The sequence below is a fragment of the Scophthalmus maximus genome, chromosome 15, assembly GCF_022379125.1.
Source record: "Scophthalmus maximus strain ysfricsl-2021 chromosome 15, ASM2237912v1, whole genome shotgun sequence".
In the NCBI taxonomy this organism is placed as follows: Eukaryota; Metazoa; Chordata; class Actinopteri; order Pleuronectiformes; family Scophthalmidae; genus Scophthalmus; species Scophthalmus maximus.
Genome location: NC_061529.1, coordinates 3,068,081 through 3,091,380, shown reverse-complemented (window position 1 = coordinate 3,091,380; position 23,300 = coordinate 3,068,081). Strand labels below are relative to the sequence as shown.

General features: G+C 47.4%; 1 protein-coding gene across 2 annotated transcripts in view; it reads left to right on the top strand.

Annotated features, from left to right (window-relative positions):
• gfra4a (GDNF family receptor alpha 4a) overlaps positions 1 to 23,300 on the top strand; it is a 199,321-nt gene that overhangs the window by 94,819 nt on the left and 81,202 nt on the right. The window contains exon 1 of one of the 2 annotated variants that reach the window (XM_035609677.2): positions 3,452 to 3,904. The exons of the other annotated variant lie outside the window; for it this stretch is intronic. Coding sequence (XP_035465570.1) covers positions 3,847 to 3,904 — 58 coding nt within the window. The 5' untranslated portion in view covers positions 3,452 to 3,846. Of the gene's footprint in view, positions 1 to 3,451; positions 3,905 to 23,300 lie in introns of those variants that run through there. 2 annotated transcript variants of the gene reach the window in all.

Genomic DNA, 23,300 nt, shown 5'->3' with positions numbered 1-23,300 from the left:
GTGGCGTTTGATTCAAAGGGTAGAGGTGTGGATCAATACGCCATCTTTTTTGGCACAGGCTGTAATTCAGGGATGTTGGGAGAGGGAGGTTGCACTTGAATAACCTTCTCGGAAAAACCTGTTTTGGAGAGATGAATACGGATTGTTCTTCCTTTCCCCTATCACCCGCTGCCAGTTTGCCCTTGAGCAAGGCAGTTAGCCACAGTATGAGCTGCGGTATGAGTAGGGGTGCTCAGCAGAGGCGCTGGATGACGGCCAGGGTGTGAATCCAAGCCTCGGATTTGTCAGCCCCTTTTGCTTTCCTGCTAAATATGCACTTGGCAAGAATTTTAAAATGCACCTTCTCCTTTTTCTTTTTCAAACACAAAATGGTGCCGCAACAGCCAAAAGTGACATACACGGAATCCTGACAGCCCAAATGAAAATTCTTCTGTTGTCAGTTTGTCGTGACTCCACGCGCTGGAAGGGATGGATTGAATCTGAACCGTCAGTTCAACTGCTGCAACAGAACCCACGGTCCTGACAAAACCAGTGTCGCCAACTATAGATCATATTTACTCTCTGGTTCCAACACTGGTGAACGGACTCTGTCCAGTTCAATCACATCGTGTCACAGTGATGGGTGAATCTGTTATGTGCACTTCCTGTAAACGACTGATGCCGACGCCCACTCTTTCTGACATTTCTAATAGTTTAAGTAGGTTTTCAACCATTAGAAATAAAATGTTTCCCTGTTCCACACACACACACACACACACACACACACACACACACACACACACACACACACACACACACTCCATCAAAAATAGTGTCAAATATATCATAAGTATGATAACGATTGATTTCAGAAATGACATATTTTACATTTGAGAAACTATTTGAGACACATTTCTGATGATGTCATGATGTCATGATGTCATGACGTCATGTTGGAGAAGCTTTTTGAGGCAGAGATTCCTCTTTTCCCTTTCCCCTCAGAGGGATTAACAAAGTTCGTCATATCTTACTCTGGCTTGCGTTCACGGCGCCATCTGTTATGTCACCTCCTCTCACCTCTTGCTCTCTCTCAGCCCCATATCTCACACCCACACCTCCATGTTTCACGGTGGGCACCGTGGCAGTCTTGGCCAGGTCCACACCTTCCCATCCAAACAAATTCATTTTGGGTTCAGGTGACCAAAGAATGTGCGGCCAACCTTACGGGGCTTCTTTTCATGTTATCGTGTGTGTGTGTGTGTGTTTGTGTGTGTGTGTGTGTGTTTGTTTTTCTTGGACGCCGTCCATAAATGTTGACTTCATGCAACGTCCTTCGCACCGTCTGATCAGTCACTGACGCGCCGGTTTCCACATTTAATCCTTGTGCCAAATCAGAAGCACTTACCCATCTGTTTTTTTTTTTATGTAAGCTCGTGTAAATAGCGACTCCTGTTCGTCGTTTCTCAAGGACGGACACTTTTACCTGCTGCTGTTGGTTGAAGGGCTTCTCCTATACCTGCCAACCACAACTGCAGCTGTGTCTCGGCTTCCTCGTGCTCCTGTACCTTCTTCCATCTTTACCAAGTCTCACAATTTGTCTTAATTTAAATATTTCAGGTTATTCTTCACCATGTTGTATCCAAGTTGCTTTAGAAACAACCCAGGCTGAAGGTGCAGTCGTCACATCCGCGCTCACTTGTGTTGCGTTGAGGCTTTCACTTTGGGACATATGTATGTAGTAGATGTGTAAATGCAGCCTATAACTAACTTGTTGTGTTGTTTTTAATTATACGTAAGATTAATTACCCTGCACTTAAACTTAAGACTCATACAAGTGTTGTAAGAAGAGTTTTTAATCATTTAACGTTTCAGTATTGCACAGGGGTGTGCTCAGTTTTATTATACACCGCGCCGCGTGGCCTTGGGAGAACAAATCCTCCTTGAAAAATCTCTCTCCTCCTGCAGTATCTTCTCCTTCTGTCTTAGTACGAGCAAATCCTACGAGGAGTAAACTGCCCACTCTCCTCCGGAAAAAAAATATACAACACTGAACAGAAGTCTGTGCGTCTATAAGCTTGTGCAGCTTCAGAAACCGAGCGCGATCCTTCCCACGTTTTCACGAGTGTCAGCCCTTCTTTCTTCTTTAACACACTACACACGAACAATGTTTCGGATGAAAGTGTCCCAGAGATGCTGTAAAAAAATTCAAAAATAAGCTCGAGGAGGCAAAATAACTCTCAACAGACAGACCGCTCAAAAATTAAAGCCATAACAGCTGTCCATCCATCCATCCATCGTCTACCGCTTTATCCACTTAAGGGTCGCGTGCGGCTGGAGCCAATCCCAGCTGACATTGGGTGAGAGGCGGGGTTCACCCTGACAGGTCGCCAGCCTATCACAGGGCCACATACAGAGACAAACAACCATCCACTCTCACATTCACGCCTACGGTCAATTTAGAGTCTCCAATGAACCTGACCCCATTCTGCATGTGTCTGGACTGTGGGAGGAAGCCGGAGAACCCGAAGAGAACCCACGCATACACGGGGAGAACATGCAAACTCCACACAGAAAAGCCCTGGTTGGTTTGAACCGGGACTTGAACCCAGAACCTTCTTTCTGTGAGGCGAGAGTGCTAACCACTACGCAACCGTGCAGCCCACAACAGCTGTCAGTATGAAGAATTTGAATATTCCCCATGATTTATGGAGCCTCCTCTGCAGTCTCGCTCTAATTATGGCTGGGTGCATGGCAAACAAATTTCTTGAATGCAAAGTAGGCCACGTCTCAAAATAACAACAATAATAATAGTACAGCACGTCTGGAGCATCAATCAAGACCCACCATCCCCGACACCCAGATGGAAGTAGACAGTAATATCATCTGTTGTGAGAGGACACCTCTTCAGACAGCAGGTAGCCTCAGACGGTCCACGCTGGCTGCAACATGCTCTCTTCATTTTCACCATCAAGCGGTTCAGACACTGTGAGTCAGTCTGGCTCCGCTGCTGCTGTAGGGGCCCCTGGAATATATCTCTCTGCTGCCCCCCCCCCAAATCAACAAGACCCCCTCAAGTTGACTGTGGTACTGTACTTTCTCTTTTTCCTTTTCTTTTCTGTCCCCCACGCTGGAGGATAACCTACTTCCAGGGAATAGTGGATATGGTCTGCCCACCCATACAGTCGTATGCGCCATTTTACGCAGCTTCATTGTTTCCATTTTATGGCAGGATGAAATAGGCTATCGATTGAACTTGTCCTATTTCAACTTTTGCCAAGATTGGATTTTTTTTGTTCTTTTCTTTCTTTGTTCCCTTTAAACGACTCGGGGCCGGGACCCGCCCGGGGGCAGAGGATCACAGCGGTCCCGTGTGACTCGCGGGTCGGAGTGCGCGCAGCAACGCGCCCCTGTGATTCATCCGCATTTTGCAGACGGCGCGCAGGTGGAGGAGGAGGAGGAGGAGGAGGAGGAGAGGAGGAAACAGCCGCGCAGGACGCACGGATGAGACGACACGCGCAACGTTTATTCCACCTAAGGCACCAAGTGTTTTTTTCTTTCTCCCTCGTTGCCACGGTGAACTGGAACCGCTGGCTCGATTTTGGCGCATGCTGCAAAAAGTTTGACTGTTAAAAAAATGATGATGCGCTGCGCTCCTGCCTTTTCGTGCAATGCTGTGGATTCCGGCGCCAGCGTCCAGTCTCCAGTGCTCACTTGAGAAATAGCTTCGAGTCTTCGTTTCGGTGCCAGTTTCAACAAACTGTGGAGGCTTTTTTTTTTTGGTGTTTTTTATTCTCGCGCATCATCATCATCATCATCATCGCTCGCTCGCTCGCTCGCTCGCCCCGGATTGCACATCCATTAGAATCAATGTCGCGCTTCGTAATGGACTTCCTCGGACTGTACTTCTTGCAGCTGGCTCTCATCGGTGAGTTGAACCACACTTTGGGATCCGATTCGGTCCAGTTGGCGCAAAAGGCGAATGCGATGCTTGTCCTCATTCGATCGCTCTGTTCTGGTAAAGTTGCGTAATGGGCATATTTCAGATCAGACCTGGACACGCGTCCTGGACACGGGGCCACACAGTGTGACCGGGAAATATGTCATGTGTGATTGACAGCTCTGACGGACTGGCTGGATTTGAGTGCTTGTCTTTTCTTAGCCGCGCAAGGCGTGTGTGTGTGTGTGTGCGCGCGCGTGTGTGTGTTCGTGCGTGTGTACGCAGCCCCGTATATGGATTTCGAGAGAAAAAATGAAGCATATGCTTTTTTGGCACCAAAGCAGCAGCAGAAGCAGCAGCTGGTCTCCACAGTTTGACTGCGAAAATTCCATTGCAGACAAGTGTATGTGTGTGTGTGTGTGTGTGTGTGTGTGTGCCAAAGTGTTGGTGCGCGTGCCCATCCTGGTTGGATGGGCTCGTGCGTTGGCGTGCATGCGGCGTGCGCGCTTGTGTGCGCCAGCACCTGCCTTTGCAGGTGAATTGTGTAGCTGATGCCTCCGTGTGTGTGTGTGTGTGTGTGTGTGTGTGTGTGTGTGTGTGTGTGAAGCACACAGACAGATTGCACTCATTTGTGAAACAAAAATGACCAATCAAAGTGGTGTGCAGAATCACATCTGACACTGTATTAATGAGCAGAGACCTCACACATGCACGCACGCACACACACACACACACACACACACACACACACACACACACACAGCTTAGCTTTTTCCTCTGCCCTAATCTATTAATCAACCTACCTGTTCTCTTCATGGTGCCAGCTGGTGCGAGTCATTTCTAATACCACCGCTGTTTTGTGCTGGTCTATTTCATCTGTGGTATAAGCTCTGACTGTCTGTCACCGTGCTGCTCATATGTTCTGCAAAATTCCTCCATCCCATCGTGTTAAAGGGAGAAGAAAACAACACAACCACCTCCCTGCAGAGTGAATGCTGGTGGGAAACGGGACGCATGTACTGTACGTACGGAGGGATCTGTACTTGTGAGATTTACAGTCTCGCCGATGACAGCTCTGAATCGCAGACTCCATTTCCTTTTAGTGCAACTGTGATTTCAGCTCCGCGCTGTGAAAGCTGCCTCGCATGCTGGAAATACTGGAGCTCCGACACAAGACGTTCCACCTCCTCGAACCCCTGAACACACACACACACACACACACACACACTCCTGCAGCACTTCTGCCCTCCGCACTTCCTCTACAGGCAGCGATGCTCAGATGTGTCCCCCCGTCTTCTCTCACTGTTCAACTCATATGTAAGACGTGTATCACGGCACTGTGCTGTCACTCAAGACATGAGCCGGGTGGGTGAGTGCAGGCAGGATGTGAGGGGGGTGGGAGGTCGATGGTGGTAGTAGTAGTCAGTCCTAGTCTTTTTCTCCGCAGATATTCTCACCTCGTCAAAGAGATGTGTCAAAACGACAGAGTCTGCCACCCGGGGAGCCGTGATCCCGTCCGTCAGCCACCCAGGGAGGCAGAGAGCAGGAGGGGGGGGGGTCAAAGGAAGTGAAGCCGCTTTGGCCTGAAGGTCAGAGAGGAAGAGGACGGTGGTCGATGAATCCGAAACGGGGCGGGGGGGGGTATTAAAGGGAGCAGCAAATGAGTCTTAAAGTGCTGTCTGAAACGTTGAGTGTCACAGCATTTAAATACAAATGAGAGGTTTGCTTCTACATCTGAGTCGATGGGATGAGAAGGTGCAGGATCAACATACATGCGACTAATGTCACTGATTATTGCACGTTCATATTTGGCAGTGAGTGTCAATTTTATCGGACTGTTTTCTCATGCAAAGTAGTGTGGTGCCTCTTGAATCTTAACTAAAACATCAAAACGTTGCATTTTGTTACCACATCCAACCGAGAGCTCGCTCGCAACTCTGAAATTGGAGCTTGCCAGGAGCACTTGAAGGCAGCATCAGCTCCTCCAGCGGCTTCTGCCGAAGTGTCTACGAGCAAACCTACCAACTTTGTTGCTTGGCGTGTGTGTGTGTGTGTGTGTGTGTGTGTGTGTGTGTGTGTGTCTGTGTGTGTGTGTGTGTGTGTGTGCGTGTGCGTGTGTGTGTGTGTGGGGGGGGGGGGGCAGGCCAAACGTGACCGCCCACTGTCCTCATGAGGACCTTTTAGGTTTGTCTGCTTGCATTTATCTTTGTGGAGCTCCTGTTGAAAATAAATAACATGTTATTTTTCTATAAAAAACTTGCTGAGCCAAATAAGGGTTTACAAAATGCCTGTGCTGTCCAGAGCTGCAATAATATCTGTCCGATCTAATGAACGTCTCTTCCTGATGAAGCGTGGGCTGTAATGTGGAATGTATGCAAAGATTGCAGAGCTGTGTTTTTTTGTATATATATATATATATATATATATTTCGTTAACTTGTCGGGGGGGGCGGGGGACAACGACAACAACAGTCTCTCTAGTTGCTTGAGATTCAAAGGAGCATATTCCCTGCTCAGTCTTGTGACGCTTCAGTGATTATCTGCTCGCGCTGCTCTGAACATTTTGGCGCTCATTACTGTAATTAGTTGACCAGGTTCATCTGCATGTTATTCTTCTCTAAGTGGTAGGCAGGGAGTGAACACACCCCACCTTGCCATCTCCGACATGGCGATGATTTATACTGTTGTACATATGCTGAATAGTGTTATATGCACAGCCGGTAATTGGCTGATTAGAGTTAATGATCATAAACATCTGTATATACTTGAGGAATGTATGGGGGGGGAGGGGTTATTTGAGGATGCATTAAAATGCAGCGGCCTAGCACGGAGGCAAAGTGTTGCAGCTGTTGGATTAGATTCATCCGGGAGGGAGGAGCCAGGCGCTCGTCCTGTTAGAGGCCCGATGGACTGAACCAGGCTTCTGCAGCTGATTTTTGGATCAGCGGGTTTTTGGGGAAACAGCTGATTATGTGTGAATCTGTCTGAGAATAGAAGCGGTCATCAGCTCCATTCAATGAGGGGAAAACACAAGAGCACAGTTATCAAATGACGCTCTAGTTTGTTGAATTGTCGAGGAAGACAAATACAAGAGGAAACATTTCATTTTGATTATGAAACGGTGATGATGAAAGCATCTTGATTTGGAAAAACGGCAACATTACATCAAAATGACTTATTATTATTCAACAACTGTGTTTCCTCCATCAATCTTCGTGCTCTGAAGCGAATGACAGCTCGGTTGCTTGCGTAAAGATTCTCAATTCACTGACAGGAATAACAACAACCAAAAAATAGTCTCGGTGATTTTGTATTTTCAGGACTCCGGAGCAAAGTTACCCAAAAAGTAATTATAGTGTTGAGACTGCAGCAGTGAGAGTGAGCTGGCTGCTGATTACCACTGCTCACTAGGTCATTATTTACTGATTAACTTTCTGGTCCAATTGAATGGATTTTTAAATCAGTCCTCGCATACTGGGCACTGTTATTATTCGCTGCAGTAGATTGGTCTCATCTCTAGAAGCAATGAAAAGCTTCAGATCCTTCAACACTGTCGGATATTGGTTAGAAGTTTGATGTTCTGTGAATCCCAGGACAGGTTTTATAAGATATAACATAAGATAGACAAGACGTTATTGTCCCAGTGGGGGGATTTTTATTGGATTGGAATTTACATATAGTGCTGCATAACACAGTGGTTTTGCAGCGTGGCCTCTGACATCCACGTGGCTTTGTTGCGTTGAGATTTGAGCTTTGCCTGGAATTGTGACGGCCAATAGCAGCGGAGGAATTCCCTTTCAGAAACGTGTAACTTGTAGTGAGTTGTATTCCGAGGCAACCGTCAGTGTCAGGAAAGAGATCTGCCTCCTCTCACATTGATGTCTGTCTGTATCTGTGTTGAATGTCTGAGAGTCTGGACTTTCCAGAATCAAAGCTCGACTACGATTCCTGGGCCACTGACACCGTTGACGATGAGGAACCAGCCTGATCCTTGTACAGATACTTTAGAGGATTGGTTATTGGTCATGATGTGACTGATTTTGTTTAAATAGTAGGGATGGGCAACGAAACCCAGCATTTACTGGGCCCCACGGTCAATCTATTGAAGACCGTATTGTTGATAATCGATAACGTTATTTGTCCTGCTCTCTGTACCGGAGAATAATGGATTTCCTGATTGTTTTTGCTTCATAAAAATTATCTTGCGCATTTTATCTCCGCAGGTGCCACAGACGCCACTGACGTAGTAGTCGACGACACACTCACTGCCAGTCACGGCACAGTTCACACTACAGGCTGTGAGGCGTCGCAAAGTCACTTTGATCGCGTCGTTCGTGCTGCTGTAGTCCACACATGGCGACCGAGTGCCGAGCCCAGGCCTAACGCAGATTTTCCTCCAATTTGGGGGTTTTGGCGGCGAGATTCAGAATTCGTCGGCGAGCGGAAAATCCGTCTTAAAATCGCCTAGTGTGAACTCGGCAACACTGTCACGCGTGGCTACGGGTGGCGTCAGCAAGCCAGGTGAGAGGTGAGAAAACAATACCTCTGCTGTATTCAGAGGTTAAGCAAGATGTTTGGGTCCGACGACCGTGACGTTGAAGACGACAAACAGCGGGCCACGGCTACGCACTGAAACACCCACGCGACTTTCCAGCAAAAGTTCGAAAGCAGCTGCTTCTTCTTCTAATGAGCAGTCATCTGCTAACGGGCCAAACGCTGTCCTAACCGCCGTGGCGGCCAGTCGGTCTCCCTCGTGTCACACACCACGTTCAGACGAGGCTACACCTCCCACAGGCGTAGGAGGCCGGCGGACGCTGTCCAATGAATGTGTTGGAGAACAGAAACAAGGAGCTCCAAGGTTCATCGGGGAAACGTTTTTTCCCGTGTGGGCCTTTGCATCTGTCGCTGCAAACCCACGCAGTCAACTGAATCAATGTTTAATGTAATGTATGATGTTGTTTCTCTAAAAGTGCAGTTAAATGTAGAGAGTTTGTCGTGGGAGATGTAATCACAGGCCAGAACAGGTAGTACAGTGCAGAGGGACAGACGAAAGACAAACGTTTTACTCCACACAATTAGTTTCCTAGTTAACACTTTCACTCACACACACACACACACACACACACACACACACACACACACACACACACACACACACACACACACCAGTGGATCCAAACCCAGCTCCTTCAGTCGCCTCCTGCAGTTGTTCAGCCTCGTCACAAAGCGTCGTATGGAAATTAATAATCCTCGTGTGTTTGGTAACCTTGAATTGCGACAGATAATAGGATATATACATACATATCTTTTGCCTAAACCTGGAGTCCACCCCCTCACTGCCCCCGTGTGACACACGGATCATTCATGCTCGCCCTCTCTCTCTCTCTCTCTCTCTCTCTCTCAAAGTGTCGCCATGTCTGGTGCAGTGTTGCACACTTTCCTCTTCCATAGCGGATTCTTCCCTCGCTGCCTTGAAGTTCCTCCGACGGGGCGAGGCGCGTTGAGAGAATGTTGTCGGAGCAGAACGGGGGGCAAACGCAGCAGGAAGAGGGATGCGACTGTGAATGCGAGTAAGCTGCGCGTGACAGCGAAGCTGGCGCCGTTGTCGGGCATCTGACGGAGAGGAGATTGCGTATCCTCCGTGCGTAGAGCGTCTCACCAGAGCTGAGCTGCTCCTCAGATCCCCGGTGCGTCGGCTCAGTTCGGAGCCATGAAGTCACGGCGCGCTAGCCCCTCAAAATTTAATTGACACTTTTTTCCTGACGGCTGTTTATGCAGAGCACCTCTTAGCTCCACGTCCCTAAAGTGGAGATGGTGGAGATCGCTCGCCACAATCTGCAGCCCCGATCTTCACACCGGCGGGGACACTTTTTCACACCCGATCCTTGTGTGATTGATTTGTTGTTTGTCATTTTTCATCTGTCGACACGCCGAGATAAGATTTCTTCTTTTCATGAACAAAGCCTTCCCAACTGTCATAATGACTCAATAGAAGAGTTGCACCAAAGTCAGATAGCGCCAGGCGTGTTGCACTGGTGACAAGTTGACATTTATACCGGTCGTTCTTGGCCGGGTTACTGCTTTGTCCCCGCACTGTTATCTCTACCGGGACAAGTATTATGTATAAAGAGTAGATGGAAGCAATTACAGGCCATCAGGAGCGAAGAAAGGAGCAAAATGGAGGCCCTAAGATGGCGATAAACATTCCCCGGAACTGTGCGGGGGGGGGGACGGGGACCGAAATGACAGTGCTCCTTGTTATGTTAAAGACCGCCATTTCCACTGGCTTTTGTTGAGGGGACGATTATGCCACAGAGACAATTACCCTGCCCGTGCTGCGCTGAAAGGATATGGCATTAACTGACACCGTATGCCATAGCCCGACGTTTAACTTTGTAATGAAAAGGCTGCAAAATGGCCCGGGCTGATGGGCCTAAGAAAGGCTAAAAGGCTGCAATTAATCAGAAGGAAAAAAGTTTGGTGAGCGGAGGAAAAAGCTAACATGGAGCTGGGTTGGCAGAGAGAATGACTGGTGGTAATGAAACAAGCCAGCAAGGCCTCAAGGCTTCATCTTAAAAGTGTTCGCAGTACTTAAAGCCTTCAAGTGTATCTGTCAGCGCGCGCGTGTGTGTGTGTGTGTGTGTGTGTGTGTGTGTGAGTGTAAGGAACTTATACTGTCTATTTTGCAAACCATTATCCGGGCCCATACAATAACGGCTCTCATTACTCCGCCATCTTCATTGAGAGCGGTGCTGGAAGTGACAATCACATTCTCCTCCGGCACAGACGGAGGTGACATGAGAGGAAAATTGAAGAAAATCTCTCTCAGGTAAACGCGCAGGCCTCGGCCTCCGTTGGCACGATCCGCGTGCATTAATCACCGCACACTGTCCCGGTGCCGCCGCGCCGGCATTCCGTATCCGTCCTCCCATCCCCGGCCCGACTGAGCATCATTATTACATTTGAGACTCGAGCACGGAGGATCGAATCATCGGCCGCAGATATGAAACACAGAGTTTGTCACACAGTCTTTGAGGAAATGGGCCGATTGTTCGACAAAACGCCACGTGCCTTCAGAGGAATGTCTGTCAACCTTAAAACAATCCTCTGTCCTGTTGCCTAGAGGGGTAAACTTTCAGATTTTATATATTGAAACAGTGTGTAATATCTGTTTTTGTACTGGCAGACTGGAATACACCACAGCCCTGAACCTGCGTGCTTTCATAGATACTGTGAATGGATCACAAAGCTCAATCCATGTAGAAATATTGAATGTATTCAGAAACCGAACCTTAGAACAATCCGCCAGGACTGTGATTTTGTGATGTCAAAAGCAAAACTGCTGCATTGTGCATCTCTGTCTAAGACTCTTAGTGGTGTTTTGTTTGGCTTCTACAATGATCTTTTCAGCTTCCCATCTTTTTATTCTTCTAGCCGTTGTTGGGTTATTTTCATCCTGCTGTTCGGTGTTTTGAACGACACCGATAATGACAGTGACAGCAGGGATTGGCAGCTTTGTCTCAAAGATTCTATTAATTTTAAATGGAAATAGTTCATTGGCTCAAAGGTAATCCTGATCGCAAGAGCCAAAGATACGGGGAGGACAATTACGAGACACGTTCTGGGGGCCAGAGCTTCCGACATCTCCGCCTGACACGTGCTCACTTTCAGGTCGGGTCATCCGTCCACAGCCGGAGCTGAATCCAGATTACATCCTGCAGCTTCTACTGCAGGGGCCCCGGGATCTGGGGAGCCGATTGGTTTCTAATCAGAGCCGCCGTTTCCGCGCTGGCGTTCTGCTCAGTCTATTGAGACAGAGGAGAGAAAAAAAAAGGGGGGGAAAGTGTGAAATCAGGACTCGGGAATCAGGTTCTGTGCCAGGCTGTCAACCGACTGAGCCAACGGGAGGTTGTGGAGGAGGGGGCTGCGTGGAACGGGCCAAATCGCAGCAGGCGTTCCACTCAGCCTGTCCCAAATATGTGCCAGATAACATTTATGAGGACTAATGAAGGAGTTTTTTCAGCTCAACACTCTTACACGGTGTCTAACGCCGTCGTCGGTCGCGAGCCACTCAACTGATATTGTCTTTTTGTCTCACATGTTCCACGTCATCACTTTGGGGCACGGGGAAAAAAAACAAAACAGGCAGACAGCGAGCAAGTGATGAAAATTGGAAGATGTTCAAGATTTCGTGAAGATACGGGAGGCAGCGATGGTCGAGCGGTTTGTTTTGTCCCTTTCCCCAGAATATTTGTCGCACAACGTCTGATTCAACTGCTGAGCTGCTGCCGGCAATGTTTTAATATAAAATCATGTTAAACAAGTACCATATGTTATGCTTGTATTTTTCTACAAGCCTTTTGTGTACACAACCCAATTATACCACTCAGCTGAAAACAGCCTTTCAGTGAAGAGTTGAAACCACATGGGAGTTTTCTCAGGGGAACAATTGTCCTCAAATAGACATTGTTAGTTTACTGGTGGAATCATCCGAACAAATTAATGTCTGAGTACAGTAAAACTTAAATGAAGTCATCTATGACATCCATTGGACTTTGCGGAAAATGAATCATCAGTTTTAATCCACAAGTTTTTCTCCGTTCTGACTCATCGCTCGGTCGGTTTTTTCATCATGACAATTTTTATATGTGCTGTGCCAAACTCACTTAAATTTTTTAAAAAGTATTCAGGACCAATGGCACTTTACTTTGACCAGCAAAACCTGAACTTTATAGGTTGTTGAGATTAGAATAGTTAAACATGCAACTTCTTTGATACTTTTCAAAACGACCACTACCTCAGCCTCCATGTTGAATGAAAAGGATAAATCAATCCTTTCTGATTTCATAGGACAAAACAAAGTAGTGTCCTCTCTCTTTGAGTTAGGGAAAGTATATTTGATGAACTAATGTCCGACATGGGGCTGCATGGTGGCATAGTGGTCAGCGCTGTCACCTCACAGCAAGAAGGTTCTGGGTTTGAGTCCCGGTTCAAACCAATCAGGGCCTTTCTGTGTGGAGTTTGTCCAAGGACATGCAGAATGGGGTTAGGTTCATTGGAGACTCTAAATTGACCGTGGGTGTGAATGTGAGAGTGAGTGGTTGTTTGTCTCTGTATGTGGCCCTGTGATAGGCTGGCGACCTGTCCAGGGTGAACCCCGCCTCTCGCCCAATGTCAGATGGGATTGGCTCCGCCCCCCGCGACCCTTAAATGGATAAAGCGGTAGACGATGGATGGATGGACAGATATCTGATATTAACTCTCTTTTCGCTCTGGATTGGTCTCCACCAACATTTAAAATGAAATATTTGTCTTTAAACAACCACGTCCACCGGCTAGTTGCTAACTTCATTTGTAGTTTAGTGCTGGGTAATTATGGCGACCATCATGGCACTAAAATTATATTCCGGAGCTATGGAGCTAAGGTTTTTTTTTAAAAAGATGTTATAAACCGCTTTAGGCCGAACCAAAGGGTTTCTCCCTTTTTTTTTTCTCATTGAGGATTTATTTCCTCTTTAACTTTCAGACTCACGAGCCATCATTTTGACTCATCAAGATGAGCGACGGATGCAGTGACACAGATCCTGACAGCCGAGTGACAGGTTTGACGGCACCATCAGCAGACTCCTCGCCTGGAGCCACAAAAGCCGCGTGTTGTAGCTTAAACTTGGGGAGAATGTCAAAATGGAAACATGACATAGACATTAGCAGCGAGGGAGAAGCAGGTTTAATGTTGGTCTTATCAAGTTAAACTGGTCCTTTTAAACTGCCAGCACATTTATGTCCTACAGGCATTGAGATGGATTCCATGTGAATATCATACGCAGCTTTTTTACGGGTCTGTAGTTAAGCCGAGGAATAAGACCGGGGCGACCCCTTCCTATCTCCGCTCAGTGGATCATCTCCCTTTAGCTAAGCTGATAAATCCTGCCTTCAAGGTCTTTTTGTTCCAGCACATCTAAATACAGTTTTTTTTCCTTTCTCCTTTTAGATTTATTTCAAAGGGGATTGTAGAGAGTGGTGATTGACATGCTGCACACAGTGTAATAAGGAATTAGTTGGGTTTTCTTTGCCGTTTAATCTGGGACATGTTTGCATTTGGCCGGCGGGGGATCGCAGATTGGTGTTACGGTATCTCCCGTGGACACGGGGACTGGACATACAAGGTGCTTGTGGGGTTTGAACTTCTGACCTGCACATCTTTTTGTGCAAACCGTGTGGTCGTTCCTCTATTATACATGTAGTGAAAGATTACATAAAACTCTGAGCCATTGAATACAGATGGAATCTTCATCTCATTGCTTTGGACACGTTACATGCCCATTTTTCCAAAGTCTTGAGACCCTGAAGATTAGTTGAGCCAATATAACTTAGGTCAGGAAGCTTAGTAGCGTAATGTAAATAGGATTCAGGAGCGATGAAAGGTACAAAGTGGCCTAATTAAAATCCCTCTCCATGTGGATTCAATTTCTCCTGGCATCACGGCGTGCTGTCAGCGACAAAGAGAGAGCTGCCTCTCTTTTCTCTTCCTCTGGGACAATTCCAATTAGGCAGTGGGCGTCAAAGACCACATTTAAAAGATGATGACGCTGGCAGTTTAATGACCACGGCCGTTTCTGTGCGTCTCATTTTCGGAACAATAGACAAGTTAACGGAGATATTGATTTTTCTTTATGTGGTCGTTGAGTGGGACAGTCAGTTCATTTACAAACTGGCCTCTTGCAACAACCAGCCAGCGTTCACCGCTCCGAGGGCTTTTCTCCAAAATATTGATAACACTCGCGCAGCCCGTTTTCTTTTTTTTTATCACTGTAGCAGCTTCTCCGACCAATTAACACTGGCACCCGCTGGTAAAGTGATATTCATCTCTTGAAAATGGAAAATATTTTCCCTCGCTGTTATCCATTACAGATTATTATGGTATTAGAGTCTGCCAAACTGGCCCTTTTTTCTTTTTCTTTCATACAAGCAACATGGAGATGATAAAAGGGGGAGAAGCAACACAATAAAGTATTGATGTGGAGGTTGGACAGTCAACACCTACACTTGTCCTAATCCGATTCTGCCTTTGGAACAAAAGTGAGAGAAAGATAGACTGCAGCTACACACACACATCAGCATCACCTCAAACCACACATGCACACACACACACACACACACACACACACACACACACACACACACACACACACACATGCACACCCACACACACACACTCACACTCACACTCACACTCACACACATGAACACATGCACACACACATGCACACCCACATGCACACACGCACGCGAACACACACACACACACACACACACACACATGCACAGACACACACATGAACACACACACACACTCAGATATTTTCCTCAAATCGAATTGCTGATGCCTGTTGCGATGGCCAGTGTCTGCGCGGCCCCCATCGTCGTGTGCGTTTGCCTTCAGAGAGCCTCATTTATTTTGAGAAGGCCTTTTTAAAGAGCGGCTCCCTCATGTGGAACAGTGAATATTAGATATAAAACCCATCTGCCCAGTGACTTTGGGCCATGGTGAGATCAAACGACGGAGGGAAGGGAGAGATTGAAGAGAGGGAGAGGAAGAAAACCGAAGAAAGAGTGCGTGAGAAAATATTAGATGTCTCTGCCAGGCGACTGCTGGTTCGCCTCCGTCCCCTCGGTCACTGCACGTCTCATTTTCGATTTAATTAGCTGCTTTTAACTCCATCCATCACCCTTCCCCCTGTTTCCATGTGATCCCGGATCCTCGTCCTCCGCAGCTCCAGGTCTTGGCCACCGAAGCGTGACCCAACCCACTGCCATTGATCGAAGGTCAATCGCCATTACGCCGGTGACCTTTCACAGATTTCAATTATTTGATAATCCTCAGTATCATCTATCGTCCAGACGGACGGGTATTAAATGTTTCACCGGTTTTCAAGGAGCAAGATGAAGCACAGCTTTTGGGGTTTTCTTGTCTTTTCATACAATATCAAAGCTCTGGTACTTTTTCCCCCGCTGCCCCCCTAATAGCGCTGCTGTCGTGCAGATGAAGGATTATGAGGAGATAGCCTCCGAGGTCAGAGCCACTTGACTTACTCAGAATGAACTTGATGGTATCTGTGTAAGGTAATGGACGGGCTCTCCCTCGAAAAGACAGGAGAGCAAGTAAAGCAGACCTTGGCTGGCGCCGCAGCGGACCGGCTATCATGGCGTCATGCTACGACGCAGCAGATAAAGCGAAAGCCTCTCATCCCCTGTCGGCTGCCGCGACCTCTCGTCTGATCAGCAACCTGAACAAACCCAGGGTCACGTGTTCACGGCGCAGAACAAAGCGACGGCCAATCTTGAAAACCACCGGACTGGATGAAAAGCCCCGGAGCCCCAGAAGAAACCTCCTCGCTGTACCCAGCCTCCGCGGGGTTCACGAGGTTTCGGCCATCATCAATATCATTTAAGGACTCGCGCGGTGTACCAGCACTCGGGGAGCCGTGTCGTCATAACACTCCTAAGCGAAGGGGAGGCCATGACGCATTATAAGACCAAGAGGCAGGCCTCGGACAGCGCGCCAAGAACCTGCCGGGGGCGCGGGCCGTGATGGAGGATGATGCTTTTATTGAGGCTGTAGTGCAGTTTGTCGTGAGAATCACAATGAATGAGTTCCCCGGCGTCTGTGACCGGAGTCACACCTCCGACTCCCACTTTTTGTCATTACTCATTCACGCACAGCAGAGACTTGCTTCACTCTCTTTCGCTTTCAATTGGCAAAGTCGTTACACTGAGTATAATGCGACACACCAAAAAAAGTATGGTGGCTAATCAATATGACTATGCGGAGGACATTTACAACCTCCCTCCGCTCCGTGGAAAAAAGCATATGGAAATTATTTGAACACACTTCTTGACTGTTGACATTCATCCCTGATTATCTCAAAGATAAATCCGTCCTCCTGCTATATAGATATTTGCATCTAGATTTTTTTTTCCCTCTTCAGTCACTTCACCGTGACATCAAACAAGCGGGGTCCGTTTTCGTCTCATTTGAAAGAGAGAGATCTCGTCATAATGACACAATGTCTACCGTACAATTTACCAATCTGGTTATCGGTTTGTCTTTTACATATTTCCTCCGGGGATTCCAGAGGTTATATTCATATCCCCCAATGTGTTCTGTGAATATGCAGACATGGACTCATTTGCCTTGCATTACTTTAGTGACCTTTTAGTCTCTCCATTTGTTTTATCAGGTGTGGAAAATGTGTCCACTCAGATAACACTGTGAATATTTCTTAATAAAATAACGACAGCGCTTGAGGGCATTGTTTTTGTCCTGATTCACCACAATCCCCAACTGCTGATGGATATAATTATTGTGTGTTAACTGAAAGAAAAGCGATAAAGGAGTGACGAATGTGGCACAGACTGGGCTTGTTGCTCTCGTGGTCGGAGCAAAATGTATCCGCTCTGGAAGAAGCGACGAGGATTCTTTACTTTACAGAGTTGGGAAAAAGTCAGTCACTGTAAGAAACGGAGGTGCTGGGGTGGAGACGGGCGCAGTGAACGCAGGAAGCTTGAACAGAGAGCGCCACTTGAGCTTTGCCAATTGAAAGAGATCTGGACTGTCAGCTGATGTACTGGGTCGTGGCGGTCTTCGACCCCGTGGGCCAACGTAGCGCTCAGTCTGTGACACTTTAATACAGCGCTGGGTCAATGTGCATCCGAGAAGAAGTCAACAGAGACGAGTTGATACAGTGTATCTCTCCGTGGAGCAACACGCACAACGACACGACACATAAGACTTACTTCCTTCCTTCCTGTACAAGGAATGCTTGGGAAGTAAAGATGTAACGTTAGGACTAACATGTGGACACGACCAAGAAAAGGAAGTATGCATAGGACCAAGTAAAAGTACTTAAAATATTATTGAAGTAAAAGTGAGGGATTTTTAAGCAAAAAAGTACTTGTAAGTATCATAAGTAGATATGGCTGACACCCGTGAGTGATGCATCTAATCTGTATTATCGTTGGACAGGACTGTGAAGAGAATCATGGAGCAACAACCTGCAGCCACACGGATTCAGATGTTCTCCACGGTGGATGTGTCTGCATCCCAGTTTATTGCCAGAAATGGTTTAGAGGTGAAAAACGTCCGCACGTTATATATATAGTTTAATTTAAATAATGTTATTTTCTGGCCAGGAAGCAAATTGAGGCTTTTCCTCTGCGGGAAACTACATTTTTTGGGGGGGGGGGGGGAGAAACAAATTTTGACAGGAAGCAGGAAACAGCTCGCTCCACGTCGGGTGTTTTAAACACATCCATCAACTCCGGATGTGTAAGAGGTTCTGCCAGTCGACGATAGCAAAATCCCCAAATTTATTTAGATGTCTCATAGTTTTTTTTCCTCCTCTACTGTGCCCATATGCTCTCTTCTTCACGTCTAACGTTCATATTTGGGAGCTGTCGAGCTCTCGGCGTTCCCCTGCCGACATCCACCCTCGCCGCTCGCTAAACCCTGCGACCAGAGACATGTCACGCTGATCCCCAGCCCGGTCATTAGGGCCCGTTGAGATGGGCTAGCATGTTCGGCTACGCTCGACTGAATGACTCCCATTCATCCCCAGCCCTCCCTCCCTCCCTCCCTCCATCGCCGGCGCCGCTCTCTTCGGAGACGGGGGCTGCCAGCTTCATCTGTTTGCCTGTCTCCCGACTTGTTAGAAGCCTCTGTCAGCCGTGCGACTAAGCCCGCTGATCCGTGGCCATAAACCTGTGCAAAGGTGGAGAGGTATTAGCGAGCCAGGCCTTTACACAGCTGTCCGACGGGCGGCCGAGAGCCCCACATCCACCTCCAACGCACGGGTACAGTCGTCGGTGACGCCGTCAGCAAAGGCGGGAGCTGCTTTGGACCTAAAAATACATCATTCATTTGACTCGTGCCTTTCGAATTTCAAGAGCCGACTCCCACATGCAGATGCCCGGTCTGTTTAATTGACAATATTGGATTGTATCTGAGTCATTTTGTGTAATGACCCCAGTGTAATGGTGCGTGTCTACGAAGCTCAGTAAAAGCAATGAACTGGTCCAATTCCTCGGCCCCATGTATATAATCTCCCTCTGTCCTCTAGTGCCACTTTTATTGCATCCAGGTCTGCTGGCTTTAATATCCTGGTTTGTTACGTCGGTGCACTTCACTACCGGCCATGCTGATTTGTTTCTGGCGGTTGCCGTAATTACCCCTCACGGAATCAGATTTGTTGCTGATGTTTACCAGACAAAACACAGAGGAGAAACACTCCACCCGCAGGAGATGAAGATGCATCTCGCCCGCTGGGAAGTCTTTACAAGATCAACACCATTAATTACTAATGGACGATTCCCATTTGATACGTGTGTAAGGCCAGTTACATGTGCAGCATGTTCTGCACATGTGACTTAATGTTTAATGAACCTTTTGAAAATGAAGAAGAAATGTGTTTAGCCTTCAGACGTATTTAGAATGTTCCCTATGTTCATTAATCTTCTTCCTTTAAACTTCATACATTTGCTTTCTCTTTGATGAACCCATCTACAGTAGATGTGTGTGTGTGTGTGTGTGTGTGTGTGTGTGTGTGTGTGTGTGTGTGAGACTTAGTTGCCTCTGCACACTCCATCAAGTAGAGGTTACTTGTGTCTGCCACAGTTTTTGTCTCTTTGCTTAGTGACTTTCATTAAGAGCAAAGTGATGTTTGCAGACACGGCGGCAGCTGCCTGCGTTTAATCCCTCGACTGCAAACGCTGTCGCAAATGGAAAGCCTAACCCCCCCCCACCCCACACACACACACACGCCCCTCTTGCACCCCCCCCCCCCCCCCCCCCCCCCCTCGCCGACACCTGACACGGTCCCAGAATAACTGGTGCAAAATCTCCAGTTGGAAGTCAAGCGACAGGGTGGCAGGTGCTGTTTGCCGGCAACTGTAAAAAGTGAAGAGAAGTGTGAAGATGTATAAGCGCCATGTTGTGTTTCTTGTATCGGGGCCCTCTGAGATGTATCGCTGCCGGGGCCCTCGTTCTCAGAGCTACAGTATCGTCTCTGACAGAAATAGAGAGGACGGGGGGGGGGGGGGGGGGGGGGGGGCTGTGTGCGCTTGGGGGGTCGTGGAGTTCAACAGCGGAGAAGAGGGGATGAAATTAAAGGAGTTGACTGAGAGGGATTAAAAGGTGATGCAGCGGGTGAACGAGATACCGAGGAGGAGGGAGCTGAGAGGAACTAGTCACGATTAATTATCTAGTTTAAAACAACAGATCCTATTAAAAGTTGCTGTCGGCAGCGACTCTCTCCAACTTCCACTGAATACTTCATGAGCCGCGTTTTTTACACGGCAATATTTATTCAGAGTTTATAAATATATATATATATATATATATATATAGATCTACATACACAAGGCTGTGCATTGTATGCGTGTTGTTCAGTTGTTGCTTTTCTGCGTTTCCCCGGGATTCTTGCAGCCGCGGCGAGATGTCCGTTGCTATGCCATTACAGAGAGCAGCCGATAGTGAAATGGCGGGCGGGTCTGTAAACAGAGCATGTGAGTGATTCAGTATCGGAGGCATCTCTCCAGGTCTATAATGCCGGAGAGGGATGGAGTCTGAGAGTGGGGCGGCGGCGGTGGTGATGGTGATGAGAGGCCGGCTGGCGGGAGACGGCGATGAAAGACTGATTAAGGAGGCTGATGCCTTTTCAAGGTGAGATCTCAGTTGTGAGGGATGGGGGGAGGGAGGGACCCTCTCCTCACCTTCTCACCTCCTCACTTCAGCATTCGACTCCCGTTTCCCCTGCTTGTCGGTGCTGTGGGAGGCAGAGGGAGAAGAGAGAGGAGCTCAGGCAGATGGAAGTCTCATGTTTGGGGGGAGAACCGCTGTCTGTTTTTCCTTTCCCTGGTGGACCACAGTAACGCTCTAATGCTTTCACACGGCACTGTTTCCAGACATTTTGCTCTCTGCGGAATATTTTGGTGAGTGGTTACCCCCCCCCCCCCCCCCCCCCACAGCCCCCCTTTTATTTCTATTTTTTTTATTTCTTCACAGCAACCGTGGTCCGCCGAGGCTTTTAAACATTTGTAGAACTCTATTACGTCTGTCAGCATCATCAAGCGCAGCGACGATAACGCTTCTATGCGTTAATCTTCACCTTCTCTCATATGTACAGCTGCACCAGTTGATCTTTTTACTCTGTTAAAACCACACCAGGTTTGATTCTGACACCGCTCGGCTCTCGCGCGCGCCTCTGACGGCGAGCAGGAGAGTTAGTAATCAGTTTTAATTTCACATGACTGATTTGTCAGTGAACTCCGCGTAAAGGCCTTAATAGTTGGTGGCGATGACGTGGTCTAGAGTCACTGAGGCCTCCGGGTGTTGAGGAATCAGTGCATCTCTTGGCCGTTTAAACATCCGCCCCAAAATGTGATTCCACCGAGGCACGACCTCAGGATGGTAATAGTCCTGAGGTCGTGCTTTGCATTAACTGATCCTCCAGTCACGCTTCATAATCGCCACCTCGTTCACCAGCTGTTTGGCCACCGGCCAGTCGTATTCACACACACACACACACACACACACACACACACACACACACACACACACACGTTACTTATTTCATGCCACAGAAGCTCGGACACGCATGATCATGTTTGAAGAGCGACATGCAGGTGTAAAGTTCATTCCAGCAAGCAAACATGCATGTATCTGTGATGTGTTGAGTACACACACACACACACACACACACACACGTATGTAGATACAGGCAGACGCCGCCCCTAAAGGCACATACGCATTCATAGAAACATCTTAGACCTTCACACGTGCTCTAAAAACCACAGACATTACACACACACACACACACACACACACACACACACACACACACACACACACACACACACATGTTACAGTGCATCTAATTTGTTACTTATTTCATGCCACAGAAGCTCGGACACACATGATCATGTTTGAAGATCGACATGCAGGTGTAAAGTTCATTCCAGCAAGCACACATGCATGTATCTGTGATGTGTTGAGTACACATACACACACACACACACACACACACACACATGTTACAGTGCATCTAATTTATTACATATTTCATGCCACAGAAGCTCGGACACACATGATCATGTTTGAAGATCGACATGCAGGTGTAAAGTTCATTCCAGCAAGCAAACATGCATGTATCTGTGATGTGTTGAGTACACACACACACACACACACACACACACACGCACGTATGTAGATACATGCAGCGGCCGCCCCTAAAGGCACATACACATTCATAGAAACATCTTAGACCTTCACACGTGCTCTAAAAACCACAGACATTACACACACACACACACACACACACACACACACACACACACAAATCATGAAGTCACACTCGTACAGTTGCCAGAGAGAGTCACGATGCGACGCTGGCAGTTAAGTGGCTTTTCATTTGCGTCCTGCAGAAGCCTCGCATGCTGTATTCACTTCAGACCAGCAGGACGTCTGCCATCGTGCATAATGTTCTCTGCTTGGCCACAACTGCGATGTCGGCGCTCATCTTTTTTTATTATTACGCGAATGTAAAGGTTGCATTGGGTCTCATATGAGTTTCCTCCGTCCTTCCTTTTGCGGAGCTCGTGACTAAATTGCGTGATTTCTATCTGGTGCATTTGTTTGGGAAGACGAGCATTCGCTCGGGTACAGACGACGAATCTTCCCCGCTGTTTTTTTTATGTTCACGCCCACGTGTTCTCCAACCCTCTGCACAAAATTCGCAGAACTGCAAAAAAAAAAAGACAACAGGCGCAGCCTCTGTGATTATCAGGCGTCCTTATGCTGTAAGAAGTGCACATGCTCCTGTATCCATGGTAAAGCAAATGTCATGGTGGCGCATAGGACCTGTACTTATTCCCCCCAGTGAGTTCACACACAGATGTTAACAAGGAAGGAAATATTTCACAGAAAAATCGACACCTGGCCCCATTAACAAATCAATCTTGATCAGAGCATATTGTTTGTGAGGAAAAATTACAGTACCTGCTGTAGTTAAGAGAGAACATCATCATGTTTTTTTTAATTTGCAGCAGAAATCACAAAATGTCATCGCTTCCACATGGAACAGAGCTAATTCCTGCTTTATTCAAATCAACATGAAATAATTTCCCTCCTTGAGCTGGAGTTTTACGCCAATGCTTTGCAAGTATAATTCAATAACTCGCGCAAACAAATTACCGTTGACTGTATTAACTTATTGTCCGTAAACTAACAAAGCATGAGAGCCCTCAAGTGTCAAACTGATTCCACTTGCTCATGATAATTTTCTTGAATTCATTTTGGATATTGCAGCGGCCTGACATTGAGCTGAATA